Source organism: Mesoplodon densirostris, chromosome 5 (assembly GCF_025265405.1).
Source record: "Mesoplodon densirostris isolate mMesDen1 chromosome 5, mMesDen1 primary haplotype, whole genome shotgun sequence".
Taxonomy (NCBI): domain Eukaryota; kingdom Metazoa; phylum Chordata; class Mammalia; order Artiodactyla; family Ziphiidae; genus Mesoplodon; species Mesoplodon densirostris.
Genome location: NC_082665.1, coordinates 29,312,256 through 29,335,142, shown reverse-complemented (window position 1 = coordinate 29,335,142; position 22,887 = coordinate 29,312,256). Strand labels below are relative to the sequence as shown.

At 35.6% G+C, this 22,887-nt stretch overlaps 1 protein-coding gene across 1 annotated transcript in view; it reads right to left on the bottom strand.

Annotated features, from left to right (window-relative positions):
• SAMSN1 (SAM domain, SH3 domain and nuclear localization signals 1) overlaps positions 1 to 22,887 on the bottom strand; it is a 144,609-nt gene that overhangs the window by 86,114 nt on the left and 35,608 nt on the right. Inside the window, exons 7-8 of the mRNA XM_060099793.1 lie at positions 7,672 to 7,798; positions 6,126 to 6,478 (exon numbers count right to left, since the gene is read on the bottom strand). Of these exons, the coding sequence (XP_059955776.1) occupies positions 6,126 to 6,478; positions 7,672 to 7,798 (480 nt within the window). The remainder of the gene's footprint in view (positions 1 to 6,125; positions 6,479 to 7,671; positions 7,799 to 22,887) is intronic.

Sequence of the window (22,887 nt, the reverse complement as noted above, 5' to 3'; positions counted from 1 at the left end):
GAAGACTTTAGAAAGATTTTATTTTGGGGAGTACCAATTCAACTTTCTCCTTAATTTGATGCACTTGCGTAAATAAGCACAGAAAAAACAACAATAAAACAAAGAGAGAAGTGGGATAAAACCCTTAGGGCAATTCTTGAAAAAGAGGGATTCTTGGTTTCTATAACAGTTCTAGAACTAGATCACAGGTCTGTTATTTTCACTTATATTCATGAGGTTTGTGTAACTGGGAAAAGCCAAACATTAACCCAAATAATTTGATTCGTTTGCATTCTACATTGCCCTGATTCAAAGTCTAATTTAATAATGTCTCTAGTTATCCTGGACTTCTAGAATAAGACTTCACACTTACAGAGCAATTACATTTTCTCATTTTATCTTTATATTTATTATACAAGATTTTATTAGAAAAATACGTTTAAACATTTCATAAACATTTCCAAATTACTCTCCTCAAACTCAACCTAAATAATTTCCATAAATCTGATATCTTACATTATTATAACATCTCATAATTTAAATGTTTCTTCCATAACTTCTTTTTTTATTTTTTTAATTTTTTAAAATTAATGTATTTTATTTATTTTTGGCTGTGTTGGGTTTTCTTTGCTGTGCATGGGCTTTCTCTAGTTGCAGTGAGTGGGGGCTACTCTTTGTTGCAGAGCACGGGCTCTAGGCACGCGGGCTCAGTAGTTGTGGTGAACGGGCTTAGTTGCTCTGTGGCATGTGGGATCTTCCTGGACCAGGGCTCAAACCCATGTCCCCTGCATTGACAGGCAGATTCTTAACCCCTGTGCCACCAGGGAAGCCCAACTTCTCTTTTTTAATGTAAATGTGTTTGCACATCTGGCCAGATCTTTTCCAGGATTATTTTATATACAAGTATCACAATATATTTCCCATCTTAGTGAATTTTTATACTGAGGATTGTGATTATTTGTTTTTCCTTTTTACCTTTTTTAATAAGACCCCATAAACTCTCATTATAAATATGAAACAGTAGATTCTTCCTCCCACATACATATTCATAGCCTAAGTGGCTTAGGAGGCACTTGACATGAGTTTGCTAATGAGTGAATAAATGCATGAATGAATAAATGAATGAATGAATAAGCTGTTGCAGCATCTCCCATTTTTCAAATTCTTCTCTTGGGTAAATGTTAATTCTCCTTCCATCAAATATTATTGGTTATAATTAAAAATTTGTCATGTAAAATACTCATAATTAATTATTTGTTCTTGTTCATTTAGGACCTTAAATTATTTTTAGAATCTTGATTCTCAAGTTAATTAATTTCAGTTCAGATTGTAATAAGTATAAATATCTTTTGGTATTTTTCTATCACATTTTCCTATTTTTCCTTCTGCATTTCTCAGTCCAGATTATCATTTACTCTGCCTTTCTTTTCACAGGTTGTCCAGATCCATTCATTAAAACCTGTTCTCTTTCCATACCACCATAATTCCAAGGTAAGCAGACACAAGTTTAAAGCTGTTCTAACAAATAGCTTTTGCTGTTAGAGTTGAACACAAGGGCATTAAACTATGAGGAACCAGGCATTGATGGTTCATAGCCTGTCTTCCTCTGCGTGGATATGGGAGCAGTCTCCTTGGTATGTGTTATTCACTGGACCAGTAAAAATATGCCCATCAATGGGACACAGAGACTTCTGTCAAGAATCTAACATCACTAATGTACAAAGAAAATGATAATAGAGCCTATGAAATTAATTTTGCCTTTTTTCTAAACCACCTGCCTCCTTACTCTCTTTTTACTGGTCCTCTCAATCCTCATTCCTTTTCACCAAAGTGTACCACATGAATTCTTACTCATCCATATGTATTTTTAACCTTCCATACTATTCATCAAACAGGTAGAGAAGAAAAGATCTAAATGAGAAAACAGTATAAACAAAGCTATGAAGATGGGAAACAAATCATTGTGTTTGGCAAAAGGATGGTATCACTGTGCTTATAGCAGAGTGTGTGTGTGAAAGAGACTGGTGAGAATCTAGTTAGAAGGCAGAATAGGTGAATGAGTTTGCTTTTGAACCTGTAGGTGTTGGAGAGATGCTTAAAAGTTTGTAAGGGGAGCAGTAACACTAGGTTTGAGCTTCAGAATCATTATTCAGGTAGCATTTATCAAGTAGATTAGTCAAGTAAATTAATCTGGTAGATTAATCTGGTAATGACATGTCATGTTGATTGAAGGAAGTAGACTAGACTAGGGTCAGAGATACTGGGAGAGATTGCCAAGGTTGAGAATAGAAAGACAAAGTAGAAGATAGGCACAAATAGCTTATCCTGGTTTTGTCACCTCTTTCCCATAGATCAGTAGTTTTGGGGGGACAGTATTAAAACTCTGAGACCACTAGCAGTGGGGCTCTAGGACCCAAGAACATTTTTCTATGTCAATAATTAGAGCATCCACTACTCCCCATTTGAATTGAAAGGTTAACTGTAAAATCTTTGTTCCTTTATTTCTTGGTTAACTTTAGCACACATCCTGTTCCTCTCACTGAAACAGTTCTGTAAAGAAATCTTCCATTCTCCACACTTTCTCTTTTGGTGCAATTTTGATGGGTTCACATAATACTCCAATAAGACCTTTCAGCTCCACTCTTATCATCCTCCTCTTATGCATTTTAAGATGCTTTAAGTAGAGCTTTGTTTATTTTCTCACCTTGAGATTTGGTATGTAAACTTCACTCATTTTTCTTTGACTTTTATGTAATTTGGTTTCTCATTATTATAATTTTTCTATCTATGCTGCATTTTAATTCTTCTATACATGGGTCTCTGTTTTGTTCTTTCAGGCCTTTGACTTCCCTTCATTCTGAAAGAGATTTTGTTACTATCATTTTCAAATATATCACACTATTTTTATAAAATAGATTCTGGAACATTTTAGACATTTGAAGGAAAAAGGGATATTTCTTCCTCTTTTTCATGTCAAGATTACTTCCATTTCTTAATCTGATAAACTATGTATTCTTCTTATAAATCTGAAAAAAGTATCCAAGATTTTGAAAAATATATTAGCTCCTCTTTTAATATCACCTTAAAGGAAGACCTCATCTCCTTTGCAACACACAAACTTTATTCTTTCTTGCCCTTATTCCCAACTAAGTCTATGGCTCACTTTCCTCTTTTTTGTTATGATGTTTCAAGTTCTCAGCACGCAGGATTTCATAAATACCCTTCAATCACTCTCCTTGTAAGTTGATTGTAAACACTTGGCTACAAATATTATTTTTGGTTACCTCCACTATTATCTTTCTTAAGATGCATCTGAAATTCTCAACACTACTCATCTTGGATGTTAGAAAAGATTGGCATCCCTAAGTAGTTTTTCCTTTCACATCTCTCTTGTGGAATTTACACTTTCATAAATCTCATCTTTTGCCTTTCTCAATTTATATCAAGTCTGTAATCACATATCTCTCCCCACTCCTCAGATCCCATAGACCTTACACACAACTAAACTGCATGTTAAACATCTATGTGTGTCTCATTCTCCCCTTGTTGACTTCTGTGAAGAGTCCTTCACAAATAATACATTTCCCTGTCTGGATTCAATTTGTTTATGGTATCTCAACTGAGTAAAATGTTGCTCCTTTCCAAGCCCAGTACAAGCCTCTTGACCCTTTGATTTAGGTATAAATATTAGCTACTATCAACTGAGTCCTGACGCCATTTCATTTAATATTCCCAACAGTCTTTGCACAGCAGACCTCGATAACCTTGTTTACAAATGGGTATATTCAGTATGCAAAGAATCACTTGGAGGAAAAGAGATGAGTAGGGTCTGAAACCAATACAGAATTGGAATTTGCACATTAAAGAGGGTAAGGAGTTTGCCCAATCTCACTTTGCTAGTGATGTCAGTGTTGGCATTACACCCAGCTCTATAAGAACCAGCTTTGAGAGCATGATCCTGAAGTGGGCTAGCAGGGAGGTGTACCTGGGTGAATAAGCACTGTCTGGAAGACAAGTCACCTTCAGGCCACCTCAAAACTCTGATTTAATGATGGGATCAAAAACACTGGAATCCACTATTGCTGAAATTTCTGACATTGAGAAACTAATTCGTGGATTGGTTTTATTTCCCCAAAAATGTGGAGTTTAGGCCCAGCTCCAATGTATCTGTATATGTAGGTACATTTAGAAAAAAATCTGGTCACACTTTTACCCTTTAAAATTGCAAAAATGTCACTGCTGACTACCTCTCATTGATAGTAAGTAACAGTCATTTGAGAAGACTTTTCTTTCAACATTATCTGCCTTCTGTATCTTCCCTAGAATGACAGTTAAAGTATAACCCAAATAATAGCCTTGTAATTACTACAGAAAAAAAAATCAGCTATGCTAAAATGAAACTAGATTTTTTACTTGCTATTATTATAGCATATATGTGTAGAATATCAAAATAATAATTTGCACTCATCCAACTTCTTTCACTCTATGTCTCAAATCCCTGAGTGCAAGGGGTCTCATTAAGTTTACCAAACCAATTTAACTCTAACATGTTCTTGAACCTTCTCTCCAAATCCACTGAGGTTTTCCTGTTCACAAATGCTGGACACCATCTTCTGAAATTCTGAGCACTCTGCAGATATGTTTGACCTTCTGCAGATAAAAACTCCTTACTTAATTATTTAGCTATGTACTAAAATAGGCAAAACTACCTAAATAAAAAAGAAAAACATTACTATGTATATAAACCAAAATCAATACACGCATTCACAAACACTCACACACACATAATAACTGAGTTTATGTACAATTGCATTAATATAGGGACAGTTAGAAGAATGAGAAGAAAATTTTTATCTAGATCTATGGTAACAAAGTCCATTGGTTTCTAAAACTCCATTCATTTAGTCAGCAAATGTTACTCAAATATTTATTGAGTGCCTATAATATTCTAGAGATTAGGGTGGATACAAAGATGAATTACTTATAGCAAATAAACTAACGTCCAACTCATCCCACTACAGTGTGGAGTGTGGTAAGCTCCATGAAGACAGGAGCAGTGCATGTATTGTTTAGCTCTGAGTCCCCAGTCTAATATTGTACTGGCACACAGTGACACCAATATATATTTGATGCCTATACAATGAAAGAATAATGCCCTTAAGTGATCTAGAAGTTCAAAGGAAGGAACTTCCTGTCTGGCATGACCCAGGAAGGCTTTCTAGAGGACAAAGTATTTGATCTGAGTCTGAAGGGATAGCATGATGTTTTTAAAGGAAAGAATAATATACCAGGCAGATAAGTAACTTATGTTCAAGTTGAAAAAAATTAGACACTTTTATATCTTAGAATATTTGTGTTACTTAATTTTAGTTTCTCAATTACCTCATGAGTTTAATATTACTATTTTACTATTGAGAAAATTGAAACTAAAAAGTTTCAATAATTTGCCCAAGCTAAACAAATAGGTTGGATTCAAGCCCAGATTTGTCTAATTCCAAATCCATACTCTTTCTCTTGTGCCTTATAGCCTTAGGACCTAGCTTAGTATATGGAAAACACTATAATATATTAGTTAAAATCAGGATCCCTAGTCTAGTTTCTAGATCTTGTCTCCATTTCTTATTAGATCTGTGATGTTGTACCTGTTACTTTTTTGTACCTCATTTTTCTCAATTGTAAAATAGGAAGCAATTAATAGTAGAATAACACTTCCTACATTATAAGGTTGTTGTGAGATTTAAATGAAATGATACATGTGAAGTGCTTAGAAGAATAGCATGCACAAAGAAAATGCTCATTTAAATTAGCTATTATTTGTCAGTGAAACTGCAAGACAACAGCAATAATTTAGACAATTCAATGCACATCTTCTTGATCTGAATCAACATCCATTGTCTTCCTTTAGTTAAAAATAAATCCCTGGAAAATATTATGCAGTAGTTTATTCAAACACAAGGAACATGTCCAATAGTAACATGATAACAGAAGTCACAAGAGCTGCATTGCTTTTGGGAAAGACAGCTCTAGCTCTGGTAACTTTCCAGAGACTCATAAATTTGACTGATTAGCACGTTTGTTATCTGTTTCTTTCCTGCTAGTACAAACAACCAGATAAGATGATACATTTCCGTAGTTTACGAACTTACCCATGAGTGTGGGAGATCCATATCTGTACAAGAAGACTTGAGATGTGGGTGGTGAGTGCAGTGGAAACAGTTGTCCCAGGGTCCAACCCGGTCAATTTGGAAATCAACATATGTCCACAGCGGGTTTTCTGGAAAAGGCTTCCAGCTGTTCCACATCTGAACTTCACCTCCACTGTGGGATAATATTTTGGCCAAGCTGCATCCAGTTGAAGTATTGGATCTAACCAGTGATGCAGAAATAGAATCCAATCTAATCTCCATTTCTTCCTTCCTCCTTGTACTAACATTATTAACTCTCTTTTCTTGGGATTTGGCTAATTTCATACAGGAAATCAATGTTTCATCTTCATCTTCTGAATGGTAAAAAAAAATGAGGTAAGTCTGTCTAATAATTTTGCACATGTAGAAATTATCACTATTATAATTCCCTTTATATAATAGAAATGAATGAACATCACAGGCTAAACCAGGAAGTCATATAATTTCACAAAATAATTTTACAATAGCATTTCTTTAAAGGATAAGTCTTTGATATATTAAGTGACTGGTTTTGTAAAAACAGATTTACCTAAAAATTTTTGAAGGCATATATAATGATTAAAGCCAGTTTGACTGGAATGACTGGGAGCCACATGCAAATAGTGTACTGAAGGACACTGTAGAAAAAATACAAATTAAAAAAATTCTCCATGTTATAAACATGATATGGTATGTTTCTATTCTTAAATATTTTTAATTTTTGAGGTCATGTGTATAAGAGAGTATCATAAAGAAGCACATCAAATCTTTGCCTTACTTAAAAGAATGAAATCTCAGTAGAGATTTTTGGAAATATTTTGGTATCCTAAAATTCTCTATTTTAGTATCAACCTGCAAAGAGATTTATGCATGTGGTATGTCTCATGGTGAAATATTTTGGAAAAGTAAGAACAAGACTGGGAAAACAAAAGAAAAAGGTACATCTTTGGTCCTATAAAGTTGATTAGTGAGACCTATATTTTCATGTAGTGTAGGGTCTGATTAAATTTCTGTTAATATATAAAACATTTATAGAAAATAGAAACATATATTACCCTTAGTAAATTGTGCCATATGGTCAAATCTATTTAAGTTCAAATGCTTAGCTGGTATAAACAAAAGATTATGATTAATAGCGCATTCTTGTACATAAATGAAAATCAAAGTTGCATGTCACGATCTGCCAATTAGCTGCACTCACATCAAAACTGAATCATACTGTTTTATACGGCCAAGGAATGGGAACAGTGGACAATGCTGACCCTTATTTTCTTGTTGAGCTTTACCCATAGCTTTCTCTTACTCTTCCTCTGAGTCTGGTTCTGAAGGAAAGGGGAAATGGAATGTCACGGATGAAATTCAGGAACAGTGTAAGGATACTTGTCTCACAAATAACTTGGCAAAAAAAACAAAAAAAACTCAACGTTTAATGATTACTTTAAGGCCTTATCAAAATGTCCTTCATTAATATACGCTACCCCAATTCTTCCTCAAAACGTTTTTATCAGCTCATTGAGTTCTTACTTACGGAGATTTATTGATGTAGGTTTCATCTCATTCAGACTCGGCACCCTGGCTTTCTTGGTCCAAACCAGTTTCTGTAGTCTCTTTAAGGTGCCCACGGATTCCATGGAGTCATCACCTGATTTTATGGCCTAGCACAAACACAGCTCGGGGTAAAGACAAATCATTCTCCACAAAAAATTAAATATAAAATGTGTCAAGATCATAAACATAGTAAAATTAAATAATATGACCTGGACCTGTAGCCTGAGACAATTTAAGCAATAACTTAAAAGCACACCACCTTTTGCAGGTTCAAATTTGTAAAGTATAGTACAGCTGGCCAGTCATAACGAGATGGAGCATTTTTTAAGCATTTTTTTTTCTTTTTACTTCAAAATGCAGCAAAATGGATTGGATCCAGAGCAATCTATAAATGAGGCACCCCTGCTCAAGGTGAAATGGTGGACAGGAAAAAGTCCTTTGCAGCATAACGTAGATGGAGCAAGAAACTGAAAGTTGCTACTTGCGTGTGTTAAAATAGACTGATAGTGTTAAAAAAAAAAAGCAGAATACAATTTTCTTTATTTTCCTTTTGGAAACTTCTGGTAAAACAGCATTTTAGGGGCTTCTCTGGTGGCACAGTGGTTGAGAATCTGCCTGCTAATGCAGGGGACACGGGTTCAAGCCCTGGTCTGGGAGGATCCCACATGCCGCGGAGCAACTAGGCCCGTGAGCCACAACTACTGAGCCTGTGCTCCACAACAGGAGAGGCCGCGATAGTGAGAGGCCCGTGCACCGCGATGAAGAGTGGCCCCCGCTCGCCACAACTAGAGAAAGCCCTCGCACAGAAACGAAGACCCAACACAGCAATAATAAATTAATAAACTCCTTCCCCCAACATAAAAAAAAGCCTTTAAAACAACAACAACAACAAAACCCAGCATTTTATTTCAAGTATAGAATATTTTCAAACAATATACTTTTCTTTAAATAGCCTCTTGCTTTCTAAAAGATACACACTGAGAAAAGCAAAAACACAGCCACAACATTCTATATTATGTTTTAGTACATAGTCATTAGTATTTAGTCATTGGTTTATTGTGGCAAAAAAAAAATCGATAAAAGAATTAACATTGCTTTAATGACTCAGTTTTTTTTGGAAGATACAGAAATATTTCTCACTAGCTTAATGTTGACAAATTTGTATTTATATTGCTTTTACTTATTTTTAAGATATTATTCTGTTAAAAGATTTCAAAATATTTTGGAAATTAATAGTTTATGTGCTAAATGTTATTCTAATTGGTAAGATAGCTGTATTCTGTTGTATTAACAAGATAAGAAGTTATGCATAGAGGAATACTTCTTTTTCATCCAGAAAACTCAGAATTCAGAAATACTTCTCTTCCTGTTTCTGCCTTATTCTTTCCATTGAACAGCTGATAAATGACATCAAAATAGATACTGTAATTTTTAAAAGGTGAATGATTTGCTTCCTCATTAATGTTTGAATGAGACGTATTTATAACAGTGCTTTCCAATCCTTTGACAAAGACTGTAAGCCCAAAGAAATATTTGGAAGAAAAGGATCTCTGGCATGCAAACGTTTCTAATTATTATATTTAGTTCTTATTCTTGGTCTTTAAGAATGACTTTGAACAACCAACATAAACTTGATGTTCTGTCTGCATAATAATACCCAAATAAGAAATGGGATGTTTTGTCAGAGCAAGCCATACCTGTTTGCATTAAATAAATGGAAAAATACTGAAATCATTTTAATCTTACAGAGAGGACTGTGATGAGATTTTCTTAGATATGCAAAATTTTACTCTTTTTCCAAAAGTCATGCTTAGCTCACCACGATTTCTATTGCTATTTATTTTTGTATTATTTTCACCAGTATTCCTTTTCAGTACTTTCTAAGTTACTCAGCTTTACAGGTCTATTACAACTCAAGAAGAGTGATTTTCTAATCTTTAGCCCCTTCCAGAAATAATGAGCTGGCATTGCACAACCATTGAGCACAGTATTTTTTGTTGTTGTGCTTCTTTTCTTATGGCAACCTCTTCATCTTACAGACAAAGCTTAATTGCTCCATTGAAACACTGGCAGCAAAAGTAACCTTCTCTTTCCCCCTTCTTTGTGAAAAAGACTTTCACTTGATTTGGGGAAACATGTTAGATCCAGGGTAACTGAATTTCTTATTAACTATTTGCCCCTAGGAGGAAGGGAAACTTTTGAATAGTGTCTAAATTCAAATGTGTGGTTCCATGGCCCAGAGGTGGTAAAACAAACTGGCCCCACATTATTTTGTTCATACTCTATTATAGCCTTTTTAAGACACAGTATTGTTAACTTTTATATCTTTATTCACTTACTCATATTTGAAGTATTAGAGATCAGTCTATTGCATTTATTCATTTTTGAATCTGATATGCCTAGGATTGTGCATGGCTTAATAAATGCTTGCTGAATGTAAATATACTCTTGGCTTCATACTTATGTTTTATCTACCAAATGGATTACTCGTAGTAAATTGTTTATATTAGGCTGGCTACTTTTTAATAGCAATGTACTTCTGGAAAACTTTCTCTTGTTATTAGATTGTATATACCTGATGCATGAAAATTAGGTTAATATTATTATAAGAGGTATAGAATCATTAAGATTTTCTATTAAAAATAAATCTAGAATATTTTAAAATAATAGTGTTATTCACTACAATCCTCTAATCTGTTACCTGTATATTTAGACTGAATTTGATTAAAATTTCCATAATGTGCCTTTGAATTTCTAGATATTTTCTAAGAAGACCGACCTGTAAATTAAACTTACCATTCAACCAATCAATGAACTTTTATTGAGCACCTACTATATGCCAAACACTATCACACTTTCTGGGAATACGGCATTGAACAAGTAAGATGAGATCCCTGCTTTCATAGTCTACATTCTAGAGAGAAGTGACATACCATTAACATATAAACAAGTACATGAACAATAAAATGTGGCATAAGAAGTGCTGTGCTAAGAATTCACAGGGTGATGGTATGGGAATGGGGGGGTTACTAATTTACATTAGGTTATCAGAAGGGTTTCACTGAGGATACTGAAACTGAGGCTTGAATGACAAGAAGGAACCAGACATATGAAAATTTGGAGATCGTTTTGGATTCAGTGGATGGTCAGGAAGAACATCTCAACTGAAACTTTGATGGAAAAGAGCGAGCTAGGCAAATAGCAGAGGGAAGAGAATTCCTGGAAGAGGATACAGCCTGTGCAAAGGTTCTAAACCTGGAATTCTTGGGAGAATTCTTACTGTATAACTAAGGAAGAGAAAGAAGGGAAGAGTGGCATGAGATGAGGCTGGAGACTTAACTAGGAGTCTTCAAGGAAGATTTTTTAAAGCAGGCTGAGGAATATATATTTTATTCTAACCAGAGGAGTGACACAACTTGGTTTACATTTTTATTCATCTTCCCTCTTCATTGAATTTTGATCATCTTCCTTTTTAAAGGACTTTCCCCAATAGCCTTCAAACGTGCTCTGATCTCATCCATCTTTAATTCACAATCTTTTATTTACCACTCTTTCTACTTCCTTTCCCAGGCATGCTTCTCAAAAAAGTTAACTGTATATGCTCCCTTTAACTTAATCTTTTTAATTTCTCATCCTTTCAACCCATCTCATGTACTCATCAATCAGCTTTTGTCTCTACTATTCCATTTAAATTGCTTTTGTGGTCCAATGAACTCCACAAACTCCATTACTACTTGATATTCAGCAATATTGACCATGATGACCTTTAGGAAATACTTTCTTTTCTTGGTTTCTGTGACTCCATGTTCCTGTTTTTTCCTTTCACCTTTTTTGGCTGTTTTTTCTCTAACTCCTATATGCTGACACCTCCTTTTCTCTCAAAATTAAATGCTTAAATTCATTTAGAACTATCTCTGGGCCTTTATATAATATTGCCATCATTTTTTTTCTCATCTACACACACACACATACACACAGATACACACACACACAGATACACACACACACAGATACACACACACACACAGCTTTTAATACCACTTATATGCTGATGATTTCCAATTTATTTCTCTAAGGCTTTCTTCAGAGCTTCAGACTCACCTCTCTCACTGTCTATTTAAAATGATTTATAAGCCTGATCAAGAGTGACCTCTAGCCAACCCCCCCAGACATGTTTCTCATCTGGTCTTCTTCAACTCACTGAATGCCATCTTCATCCACCCTCCTGCATATCCCATAAATCAGATTATCACCTTTGCCATTTACCTCTCTTTTGTTTACTTATATTTATCTCATTACCGAGTTTGGTTTATTCTCCAATATGTGTCTTGACGTGTTTCTTTTTTACCATTTCCATTGTTATCACCCTAGTTTAATTTTCTTTCATTGAAACTATTGCCAAGTCCCCAGTTGGTTTTCTTTTGGTTTTTGTACTCCTTTAGTTGATTTGTAATGTAAGGTTAGTGTTCTCTTTGAAAGATGTAAATCTGGTGATATTACTATCTCTTAAATTACTGCAGAAATACCAAGTATTCTTTTAATAAAATCCAAAACTTAACTGGGTCTATAAGGCCCACTTCTCTAGGGTCCCCAATGGCTCACAAGGTGCAGGCCTCTAGTTTCCTAATCTCTGTAACTCTCCTTTCTTAGGGTTTTTGTATATGCTGCTCCGTCTGCCTGGAATGCTTATTCTCATTCTCTTGACCTGGTTAATTCCTTCCTACTCACCCCTGGAGCTTCAGTCTAATGTCATTTTTTTCAGGCAGATCGTTCCTGACTCCCAAGTCCAAATTAGGTCTGCATTCTTTCACGGTCTTGTCTTTCACTGCAATTTCAGATTTACATTTTTGTGTCATCATTGGTTAAATGTCTTTCTTCTCCAATAGGCTCTAAACTGAAGGAAGGTAGGAACCATACCCTTCTATATAGGTATCATGCAGTATCTTTAGTATCTGTAACATTGTTGACAGTTAGTACTCCATATGAATTAGTTAAAATAATAATATGAGGGCTTCCTTGGTGGTGCAGTGTTTGAGAGTCCGCCTGCCGATGCAGGGGACACGGGTTCATATCCCGGTCCGGGAAGATCCCACATACCACGGAGCGGCTGGGCCCGTGAGCCATAGCCGCTGAGCCTGCGTGACCAGAGCCTGTGCTCCGCAATGGGAGAGGCCACAACAGTGAGAGGTCCGCGTACCAGAAAAAAAAAAATGTAATGATGCAAAAAACAGGATTAAGAATTGAGAAATGAGAGGAAATTTAAAAATTATTGTATTTTGCTTACTTATTGTTTTCCTTCATCAAAATGGTAATTATATGTGAATATAAATTAAATATTTTCATACAAATATTTAATATGTATATACTATATTTTTTATGTATAAATGTGCATATCTTTTAGTTCGCTTGGCTCACATTCCTTAAATAATGTAAAAATTTTGTTGCAAGTGTTGGATTAAATACACCTCATTTTCTGACACTTTGCTTGACTATTAGGATGATAGAACAATTTTTAGAAAATAGCACCAATGAATTATTGAACTGCATTAGTCCTACAATCATATTTTATGAGCCAGAATGGAAATTACTGGACTTCTAGTCTACCACCCTATTTAAAAAAAGAGAAAACCCAGAGAAGATAAGTGGCTTATCCAGGGAAAGATAATTCATTAATAACAGAGCTAGGATGAGAATCAAGTATTCTGACTTTTTTTTTTTTTTTTTTGCGGTACACGGGCCTCTCACTGTTGTGGCCTCTCCCGTTACGGAGCACAGGCTCTGGACGCGCAGGCTCAGCAGCCATGGCTCACGGGCCCAGCCGCTGTGTGGCATGTGGGATCTTCCCGGACCGGGGCACGAACCCGTGTCCCCTGCATCGGCAGGCGGACTCTCAACCACTGCGCCACCAGGGAAGCCCAAGTGTTCTGACTTTTAATCCAATATTCTTTCTCACAAGATTTTTAGGAACCAACTAATTATCTAGTTACTAGTTATCTGGTATTGGTCAAATTAAGACCAACCAAACTCAGGGTTTTGATTTATAAGTTAAATATGGTTCTCCAATATAGAGGATAAGTATCAGGTATATAGATTTATAGGCCTACCTTAATATATATATATAATATATAATATATACTCTTATATATGTCTTTGTATATAATACATATGAATATTTAATATCACATATATTTATACATGTGTTCTCTTTCATATATGTATTTTACTACCAGGGAATTTAAATCTCTTCTACTTTTATCCCCTTCTTTTTACACAGGAGAAACTGAGGCTTATGGAGACTAAGTAAATGTAAATCATCTAACTGTATGAACTGTGATTTCTTTACGCTATTAATGAAAAGGAAGTTGGAAAGTAACATGATAGACCTTGAATGAAGTAAAATATTTTCCCTTTGTTCTTTTTTTGTTCTTAATTTCTGATTTAGAAAAATTTTCCTCTCTAGTGATCTCTTTAGCAAGTATTCAAATAGAAAAAAACAGATCACCTGACATCTATATCACATAATTTCTTCAACAGAGGAAATAGAGGTTTTTAAAAAGTTATTATCTTGGTTTATTTTAAAAGGAAGCTGTAATGAACACCCTGAAGTGAAACTTCAAGTAGTTTCATGTATTTTGCATTGACAATTTCTCTGAACCTTGTAGTCTTTTGACTCTTCACTTATTTACTCAAATTTTGCCAATTCTTAGGGCTTTAGAAATGATTTTTTTAATGCACACAATACACTGTTAAGTGGAAAATCAGAATGCAAATTTGTATAAACACCCCTCTAAGTACCTTCTTTCTTCTTTATCTACTCAGCATTTTTCAAGTTTTCTACAATGAAGACATATTACTTCTATAATTGGGAGAAATTCTATAATTTAAAAGATGTATTAAGAATATAGGTTTGTTTTAATCAAATCTATTTCCGCCAAAACTGTATCTCCATTCTCTTTTACGTGAAAGTGATTACTCTCTACTTATGACCTAAAACATACTCTAAAAAGATAATTTGTAAGGTCACAATGATCAATTAACATTTAGTAACTCAATGGACAGTAATAAAACCAAGAGGATTATGAACTAGAATCAATCAATGCAAACAAGTTCCATCTCAGAGGCTTATTTTACTGCTTTCTTTGGAACTACAACTAGCTAAAAAGACAATTTGAAAATAATTCATTTACACAAAAGAAATATTGATTGAAGAAATAACTGGTGGAAAAATTGCCATGTTGATGTTATATGTACTTACATAAGTATAATTACAAAATGTATTATTTTGAAATAATGAAATGAAGACTGTATCAGCACTTAAACGAGGATTGGGCACAATAAAAAAAAAAGTCATTGAATGAATAGGCAGGTGCATACACTAATTAATGAAATAGAATATATTCTCCTAGAAGCCTTATAAGATATTTACTTATTCATTCAATGCATATTTACTGAGCACCTAACCTCTGGGAGATGCAAAAGAGAATAAGACATTTTGTCTGCCTTGTGATGCTCATTGCTTAATATGAGTGATTTTAAAAAACAGTCACCTAAGTTTCTGTGTCCATCCCCTCCACTGAAAGGTGAGCTCTTTAGGGTTCCATAGCTGTTTTGCACATCTCAACCCTGGTCTCTAACATGCTCAATAAATATATGGGAACTGAACAGTTGGTGAAAAATACATCTGGAGGAAAAGGTGAATGTGTGTCATACGAGAAATACAAATAAAATGTGATGGTTATTCACAGGAAAGACTGAACCAAGTAAGGTGGGGAAAGGAAATGCATTTGTCTAGAGGATTAGCAGGCATTCGAACAGCTAAGCAATGTAATTTAGCATGTCTAATAAAGCCCTTTATGTAACAGGCTTATCCCACTATATAAATACAAATCACCCACTCAAGTTCTAACACAGATTTCTGGCTCCTTCTCCTCCCTCTCATGCAGATTTTGGGGTGCATAATTCTGGCCTTGGAATAATGTGTCACCTAGGCTCTATTTTCCAAGATGCAAGGAAGATACAAGTTCACAGCCATCTCTCCCCATTTCTGTATGAGTAGCCAAGACTGCTCTTTGCTCATTGACCTGTAGGTTGCGGTCTATCTTTTAACGTGGAGACGCTGCCAAGCCAGCTGGAAGCTGCCAGGATTACACAAGTCAGAGATGTAAATGAGGTTGTGTTGGTTTAAGGGGAAAGGCTGCAGAAGCAATATCTTTCCTACGTCCACGTAATATCCTCTGCTTTGAAATTTTGAAGAAGTTTCTGGAACAGTTCATAAGCACATTTCTTTTGGGGGGTGGGGTACAGTCTCTAGCTGACCCAAAAATGTGAATGATAGAAATTTAAGAGCCAGTATACAAATTAATTAATTTTTATTAAGCACCTGTTGGATTCCTAGCAATATAAGGGGCTATGGGTATAGTAAATTACATAGAAAAAATACAACCCTTATATCTAGGAGTTATAATTTAACATATACAATAAATAAATGAAAAGTGTCAGGAAAACCTGGTTTAATAGAACCAGTCTTGGACTGCAGATAAGTGCTCTGTTGTGATGCTCTGCTTTGTGACTAGCCATGTGCACTTGAGCAAGCCACTTTCACTTCCCTATGTGTCTCCAAAATGAGGAGTTGGATCATAGGAATGCGTTGCTGCTCAAATAAGTTTAGGGACATTACATTATATATGTATCCCTTTTGCTACCTTATATAAACTCTTGGACCTCAGAAGAGTATCAAAGAAAAAGTGGGAATCAGCTACTATTAATCACAGATTATTAACATTTGAAAAAGCCTTTGTATTCATCTAGTCCAACACCTTAACGGTGAGAAAAGAGGCACAGAACTATGAATTTCATAGCCTAAGAACACAGTCAGTGGTAGCTCCAGGTCCTTCGATCCAGTGCTTTTGATTCTGTTCTAATTAAGTTATCTCTTAGTCTTCCCAAACGCATAGCCTTATTTTCATCGGGGAAGTCCTTCTAGTATTCATTGAGATTCAGTTGTTTTTTTCCCCACAGCTCTTTGATATTTTAACTAGTCATTAAAAACTCAGAAGGCATGGAAACTAGCAAAGGTAGGGTACAGTAATTTTTCAGGGAATAGAAGTAATATTTAAATAGTACCTTTCCATCACCTCTTTCTACCTAGCATAGCTATCATTCCTTTGACAAAAAAGTACTGTTGAGAAGAAAACTATAGAAACTTAGATGTTAACATGTTAATTATCTTTGGGAAGAGCAGGCCGTAAATGGAGATATCTTGAAACTATTATATTTGTACCTACATAAAGAAAATGATTTGTTATAGATGGTTATTTGCCACAGACTCTGCAAATTTATATTACATCTTGGGAAATAATAATCAAATAAAGTTGTATAATTTAGCTTATAGTGTTCGCAAAAGCCAATCTGGAAAAAGAACTGCAAAGAGGATTTACAGTCTATTCAAGCCCATAATACTAGAAGACTTGCTGCTGTACATGAGTGTCCTGGAAATTTTTCCATACTTAAAATTTTTCCATACTGCTAAAACATGTCCTTTTCCTGAACCTCTGTTTAGCAATAGCTCAACAAGGAAAGGAAGGTGGTTGACGTGATGTGAGGATTTCAATGTCATAAGAGAGAGTTGTCACACAAAGGTGATACACTTTATAACACTAAAAAATTTTCCATGACTCAGGAGAAATTGCTAAATTTTAGGGAAAATTATTTTACATTAAAAACTCATCCTTCTTTGAAGGAAATTCTTCTCTTGGGTCAGGAACTTTCTCAATAAGGACAAATCTTTTTATGTTCTCTAAAAACACTTCCATGTGGCAGCTGAAAACAAATGTAACAAAGAACTATAGAAAACAATGCTCATGGCATTAAAATTATTGGGAAAGAGATGGAGAAACCACTTAAATAGGATACAGTAAGCTTAATATGTCTTTGAGAGTGAGAAGCACCTCAACATTCAAGTGTCACCCTTTTTAATATTAAAAAAAGAAAACAAGATTGATGTTGACATTCTTTAAAACAAACAAAAGCAAAACTGTACGAAGATACCAGAATAACGGGGAAAGGATTCATTTCCTCAACCAAAATTATCACATTATCAAAGTACAGTGATTAATGTTTCATCGGTAACTTGATCTTTACATACATGTATACAAAGATGAATACGTATGTGCATGTATGTACATATAGTATATATACATTATATGTATAGTGAATTCACTCCCCATCCCTCACTTACTCAAGTCCCAACACATGGTCCAAAGCCCAGAAGAAGTTTGGTAGAAAGAAAGTTAGGGTCAGAAAAGTGGTTTATGAAGCCGTCTATTCCTTCTTCCCTTAATGTCCTCCATCATTGGGTAGATAATGAGTATCCCTCTTGAAACTCTGATGGAGTTTAAACTCAAACTAAATATACTTTTGGAGTTGGGTCATATCTGGTGTCATAGTGTTAGGGGACTGAAACCACCTGCCCTGGCCAGGCACCATAGTAACCACTTGCATGTGTTATCTTACAACAGGAGGTCCTAGTAAGGAATGTGGAACTAACAAGCTACCATCAATGGGACGAATTTGGGAAAGGTCAAAAGGAGAGAGGAGACTCTAGTCCATATGTCCTACCAACTTCCCAGAATCCGTATCACTGGAATCCATCTTGGTTGAGTGATGCTCACGCCACCAGGAAGGACCTTGGGTCAGAGTGATTGGCCAGAGACAACCTGGAAACTAACCCAATTACCATAAAACCCGAGACTGCAAGCCACGTGGTAGAGAGTTCTCCTGGGTTCCTTACCCTGCTGTTCTCTGCCCGGGCGCCCCTTCCCAATAAAGTCTCTTGTTTTGTCAGCACGTGTGTCTCCTCGGGCAATTCATTTCTGAGTGTTAGACAAGAGCCACCCTTGGGCTCTGGAAGAGGTCCCCCTTCCTGCAACAATAGCACAGGATATTTTTATTATGTCTGGTTCCTGTCAATGTAACGTCCTTACTGTCAACTTCTACTCTTTTGAAAAATCCAAGTACCTGGCATTAAACACAGTTTCTACCCAGGGCACCACAAGCCTGAAGAAAACTGGCACTAAATGGAGTTTATAATAGAAAACAGACACGAATTTCAACTTTTATTCTGAGGGGAAGTCTTACAATGGGATTAAGAAGAGTTTAGGGAAAGGACATAAATGTTCATTGAATATCTTCTAGGGGTAGTATACATATGCTGTTTTGTTTAATATTTATAACAATCATAAGAAGTTTTTCTTAACATTATTTTACACATAATGAAATTGAGGCACAGAGAGTTTAAACAAGTCCAAAGTCAAGAGTTATGACTCATATAAAGGTAAAGCAAGTTTGGTTACTTTATAGTAACCAAAGCTAGGCAGAAGTCCCACAAGTTCTAGACCAAAACCAAGAGGCAAAATGTAGAAACTGACAGAGTAGCTGAAGTGATGGAAACTAGTACTGAGTGATTGGATTTCATTTTGCCATTGAGTGTAGCATGTGGATTTTTAAAGAATTAGGCCCACATTTTCAGGCTTGTGCTCCCTTTTAAAGATATCAACTAGTTTGGCACAGTTTAAGTTACCAGAATATGTTTGCTAGTCATTTTTTAAATTATATAATTCTTTTAAAAATCAGAATAATACTGGAACTTCCCTGGTGGCGCAGTGGTTAGGAATCTGCCTGCCAATGCAGGTGACACGGGTTCGAGCCCTGGTCCGGGAAGATCCCACATGCATAGTGCGGCTGAGCCCATGCACCACAACTACTAAGCCTGTGCTCTAGAGCCCGTGAGCCACAACTCCTGAAGCCCTCGTGCCTAGAGGCAGTGCTCCACAATAAGAGAATGAGATGCCATAATGAGATGCCCAGGCACCGCAATGAAGAGTAGCTCCCATTCACTGCAACTAGAGAAAGCTGCATGTAGCAACGAAGACTCAATGCAGCCAAAAATAAATAAATTAATTAATTTTTAAAAAATGAGGATAATACTGAGAAATACCCAAATAATTCCTATCAAACTTTTAAGATGATCAAGAGGTGAAAATGCCCACAGATATTTAGAATTAGAACTTGGCTAGATAATACAGCTCATTCATAAAATTCATTTGTTACTACGAGCCATTTTCTTTTCTATGAATAAACTAAAAGTTAAAATGAAGGTTGCTTAAGCTCTTTTCCTTGCTTTAAAAGGGAATATAGATAGATAGATAGATAGAGTATAACTTTGGATACTGAAATAAGATCTAGTCTGATTTTAACTTCATTTCACCAGAGACAAAAATGTACATTACATAACATTCAATGTTTTTTTTAATACCAATTAAAGCCACTCTTTAAAGTCTTATAGTTAAAAAAAAAAAAGAGGTTACATTCTATTCTAGCTACCAAATAGAGTTCTACTTCTCTCTGTTTGTGAAATGAGTTATAATCTTGGTCTTGGGATGCAGGAATCCTCCACCTGTAGCCTCAAAATATTATTAGGTAGCTCTGGTGGTTTTAAAATATACCCACAAATTGTTTTATACTACTCTCTTCAAAAGATGGGTCATAAGGCCCCTCCCCTTAGTATGAGCTGGATTTAATAACTTGCCTTTAACAAATAAAATAAGCTGGAAGTGATGGTATATGACTTCTGAGACTAGATCTTAGAAGGCATTTTGGTTTCCTTCTTACTCTGTGTCTTGGACAACTCACTCTGGGAGAAGCCAAATTCCATGCTGCGAGGACACTCAAGCAGCCCCATGCGAAGTCCAACATGGTGAGAGACTGATGCCTCCAAACAGCTCCTCCCACAAGGAGCTGAAGCCTCCTGGCTGCGGCCACGAGAGGGAGTTTGGAAGCAGTTCTTTCAGCTTAGGCAGCCTTCAGATGCCATTTTAATTACAACTTCATGAGAGACCCTGAACTAGAATCACCCAGCTTTACCACTGCCAAACTCCTAACTCACAGAAACTGTGGCATAATAAACGTTTGTTGTTTTAAGCCCTTAAATTTGGGGTAATTTGTTATGTAGCAACAGATAATATAGTAGCTAAAGTTATATAATGGAGAAGAAAGTACTTGAAAATAAGAACAATGCACAACATCATTAGTTCATCCTTAAGTGATCACATCACACATAAAGACTATTTTTTAGTTGACACTTTCAGGAGCTATTTAAATAATCTGTCATTTTGGCCTCTTTTTTTTTTCCTGCCTTATGGTTTGTTCACAACTTTGCTTAGAACCACAGAAAAGTTGTCTGATGAAACCTAATGAGGGACCATTAGCACCTCTTGTTAACAACCTGCTGCTTGTTAACAAGAGGATCACAGCATCACAGCATAACCTTAAAGCTCTTCCCCAGTCACTTGGTGTCATGACCTCAGTTAAGCTCACCAAAAAGCAATTCTGCTTTGATCTAATACATACACTTTTCCCAACAATGCTGTGCTGTATTGGATACAGTTTTAAGTATATATATAACCAATGAACTGTATGTAGTCCATAGATTTTTTGTTATTGATCTAATTTTCATCTTACAGACTAAATGACTAACTCCCAATTCTAGATGTTGATTACACTGCTTGAGAATTGAAGGAGGCTAGTCTAGATTGTACAGTCAGAGCTGATTCTAGACATCATCCAACTCTGTGAGCACAGTTTGGGTCTAATATCTTAAACCAATTAGGATTCCATATTAGCAGAAGTAACCGTTTTGAAAATAAAGTATATCAGTTAGGAATACATTCAGCTTTGAGGAACAGAAAACCTAACAGTAGTGGCTTAAACAAGTATGGGGCCTATATTTCCACACAATAAGAAGTCCAGGCATAGGTGGTCCAATGCTGATGCAGTTACTCAAGAATGTCAATGATGAATAAAGCTCCACGCACTTGCCTGCTTCACCATCCTTAACATGTGCCTGTCGCCCTGAGGGTGGCAAGATAGCTGCTAACATACCAGATATCAAGTTCCAGCTCCAGGGAGGGAGAAGGACAAAGGATAAAGCTTTCTCCTCATGAAGGTTTGCTTTATTTTTTTTTCAAAGAAGAAAGCCCTCCCCAGGCATTTTTGACTACATCTCATTGGCCAGAATTGGGTTTTATGACCACCCTTAACTACAGGGGTGGCTGACAATTCAAATACTTATCCTTACAGTTGCCATAGAAAAGAACATCAAGAAAGAAATTGATTAAAAGCGTATGGAGTGATCTAACACTCTAACCTTAGGGAACCTAAGGTTTTGGGGAATATATATATATTTTTATAAAAATATAAACATATATTTACATGTAAATATATATAATAAAATATATTTTTATTATATATTTATATGTAAATATATAATAAAAGATGCAAATATATTTATATATTTTATAAATATATTGTTTATAAATATTTACTTTAATATTTAAAAAATTCATTCATTCAGCAACACTTTTCCCATGGAAGTTGCTCAAGGAGAAAATGTTTTGGTGCATTCCTGGCTGGGGGTACTTGACAGTGCTGAATACCACTAGCACTGAAAGTAATAACTGTTATCTCTCTTCTATATCATGAATATGAATGGTGCTCTGAAGGCTGAATGCAACCAAAGAATTTACATGAGAAATGAGGCATGAAACATTTTTGAAAATATATTAGCCCAAAGTCCGTATTACTGCATATTTTATACCCTTTTCAATATGCTACAAAAGGTTTGAGCCATCAACTGAATGCTGCCGGAAAAGAACAAACAAGAACAAGGATACAAAAATCAAGGCTGGGAGTCAAGTTGCCCCAAGATGTTCTTTATGGCCGTTATAATGATCACAGTACCAGGCAGCTGGCTTTGCTTCAAACTCTCCCCTTGAGCACTTCTCCTGCAAGCCTGGTCCTCCAACAGACTAATCCCAGGCCAAGTAGACAAAAATATTCACGGAGTAAAGTCAGTATCGGAGAAAGCATTCCATAAATATCTTCCCCCACTCCGGCCACTTGGTTCCTTGTACTTTCTTTTACATCTGAGATCTTCTTCTCAGTTTGAGAACATGAAAGAAACATGTCTGGTTGAGTGTTTTCTGGCTGGAAATTCAATTCATGTTTAAATCTTTTATTCTGAATGTTTGTATTGTCCAAAATATATTTTGTAGGCATGGTTCTAGGGTAATAATAACTATAATATGTTTTACATCTTATGAACTTTATCCCATGTCAATGATATTCAGTAAAATCACCA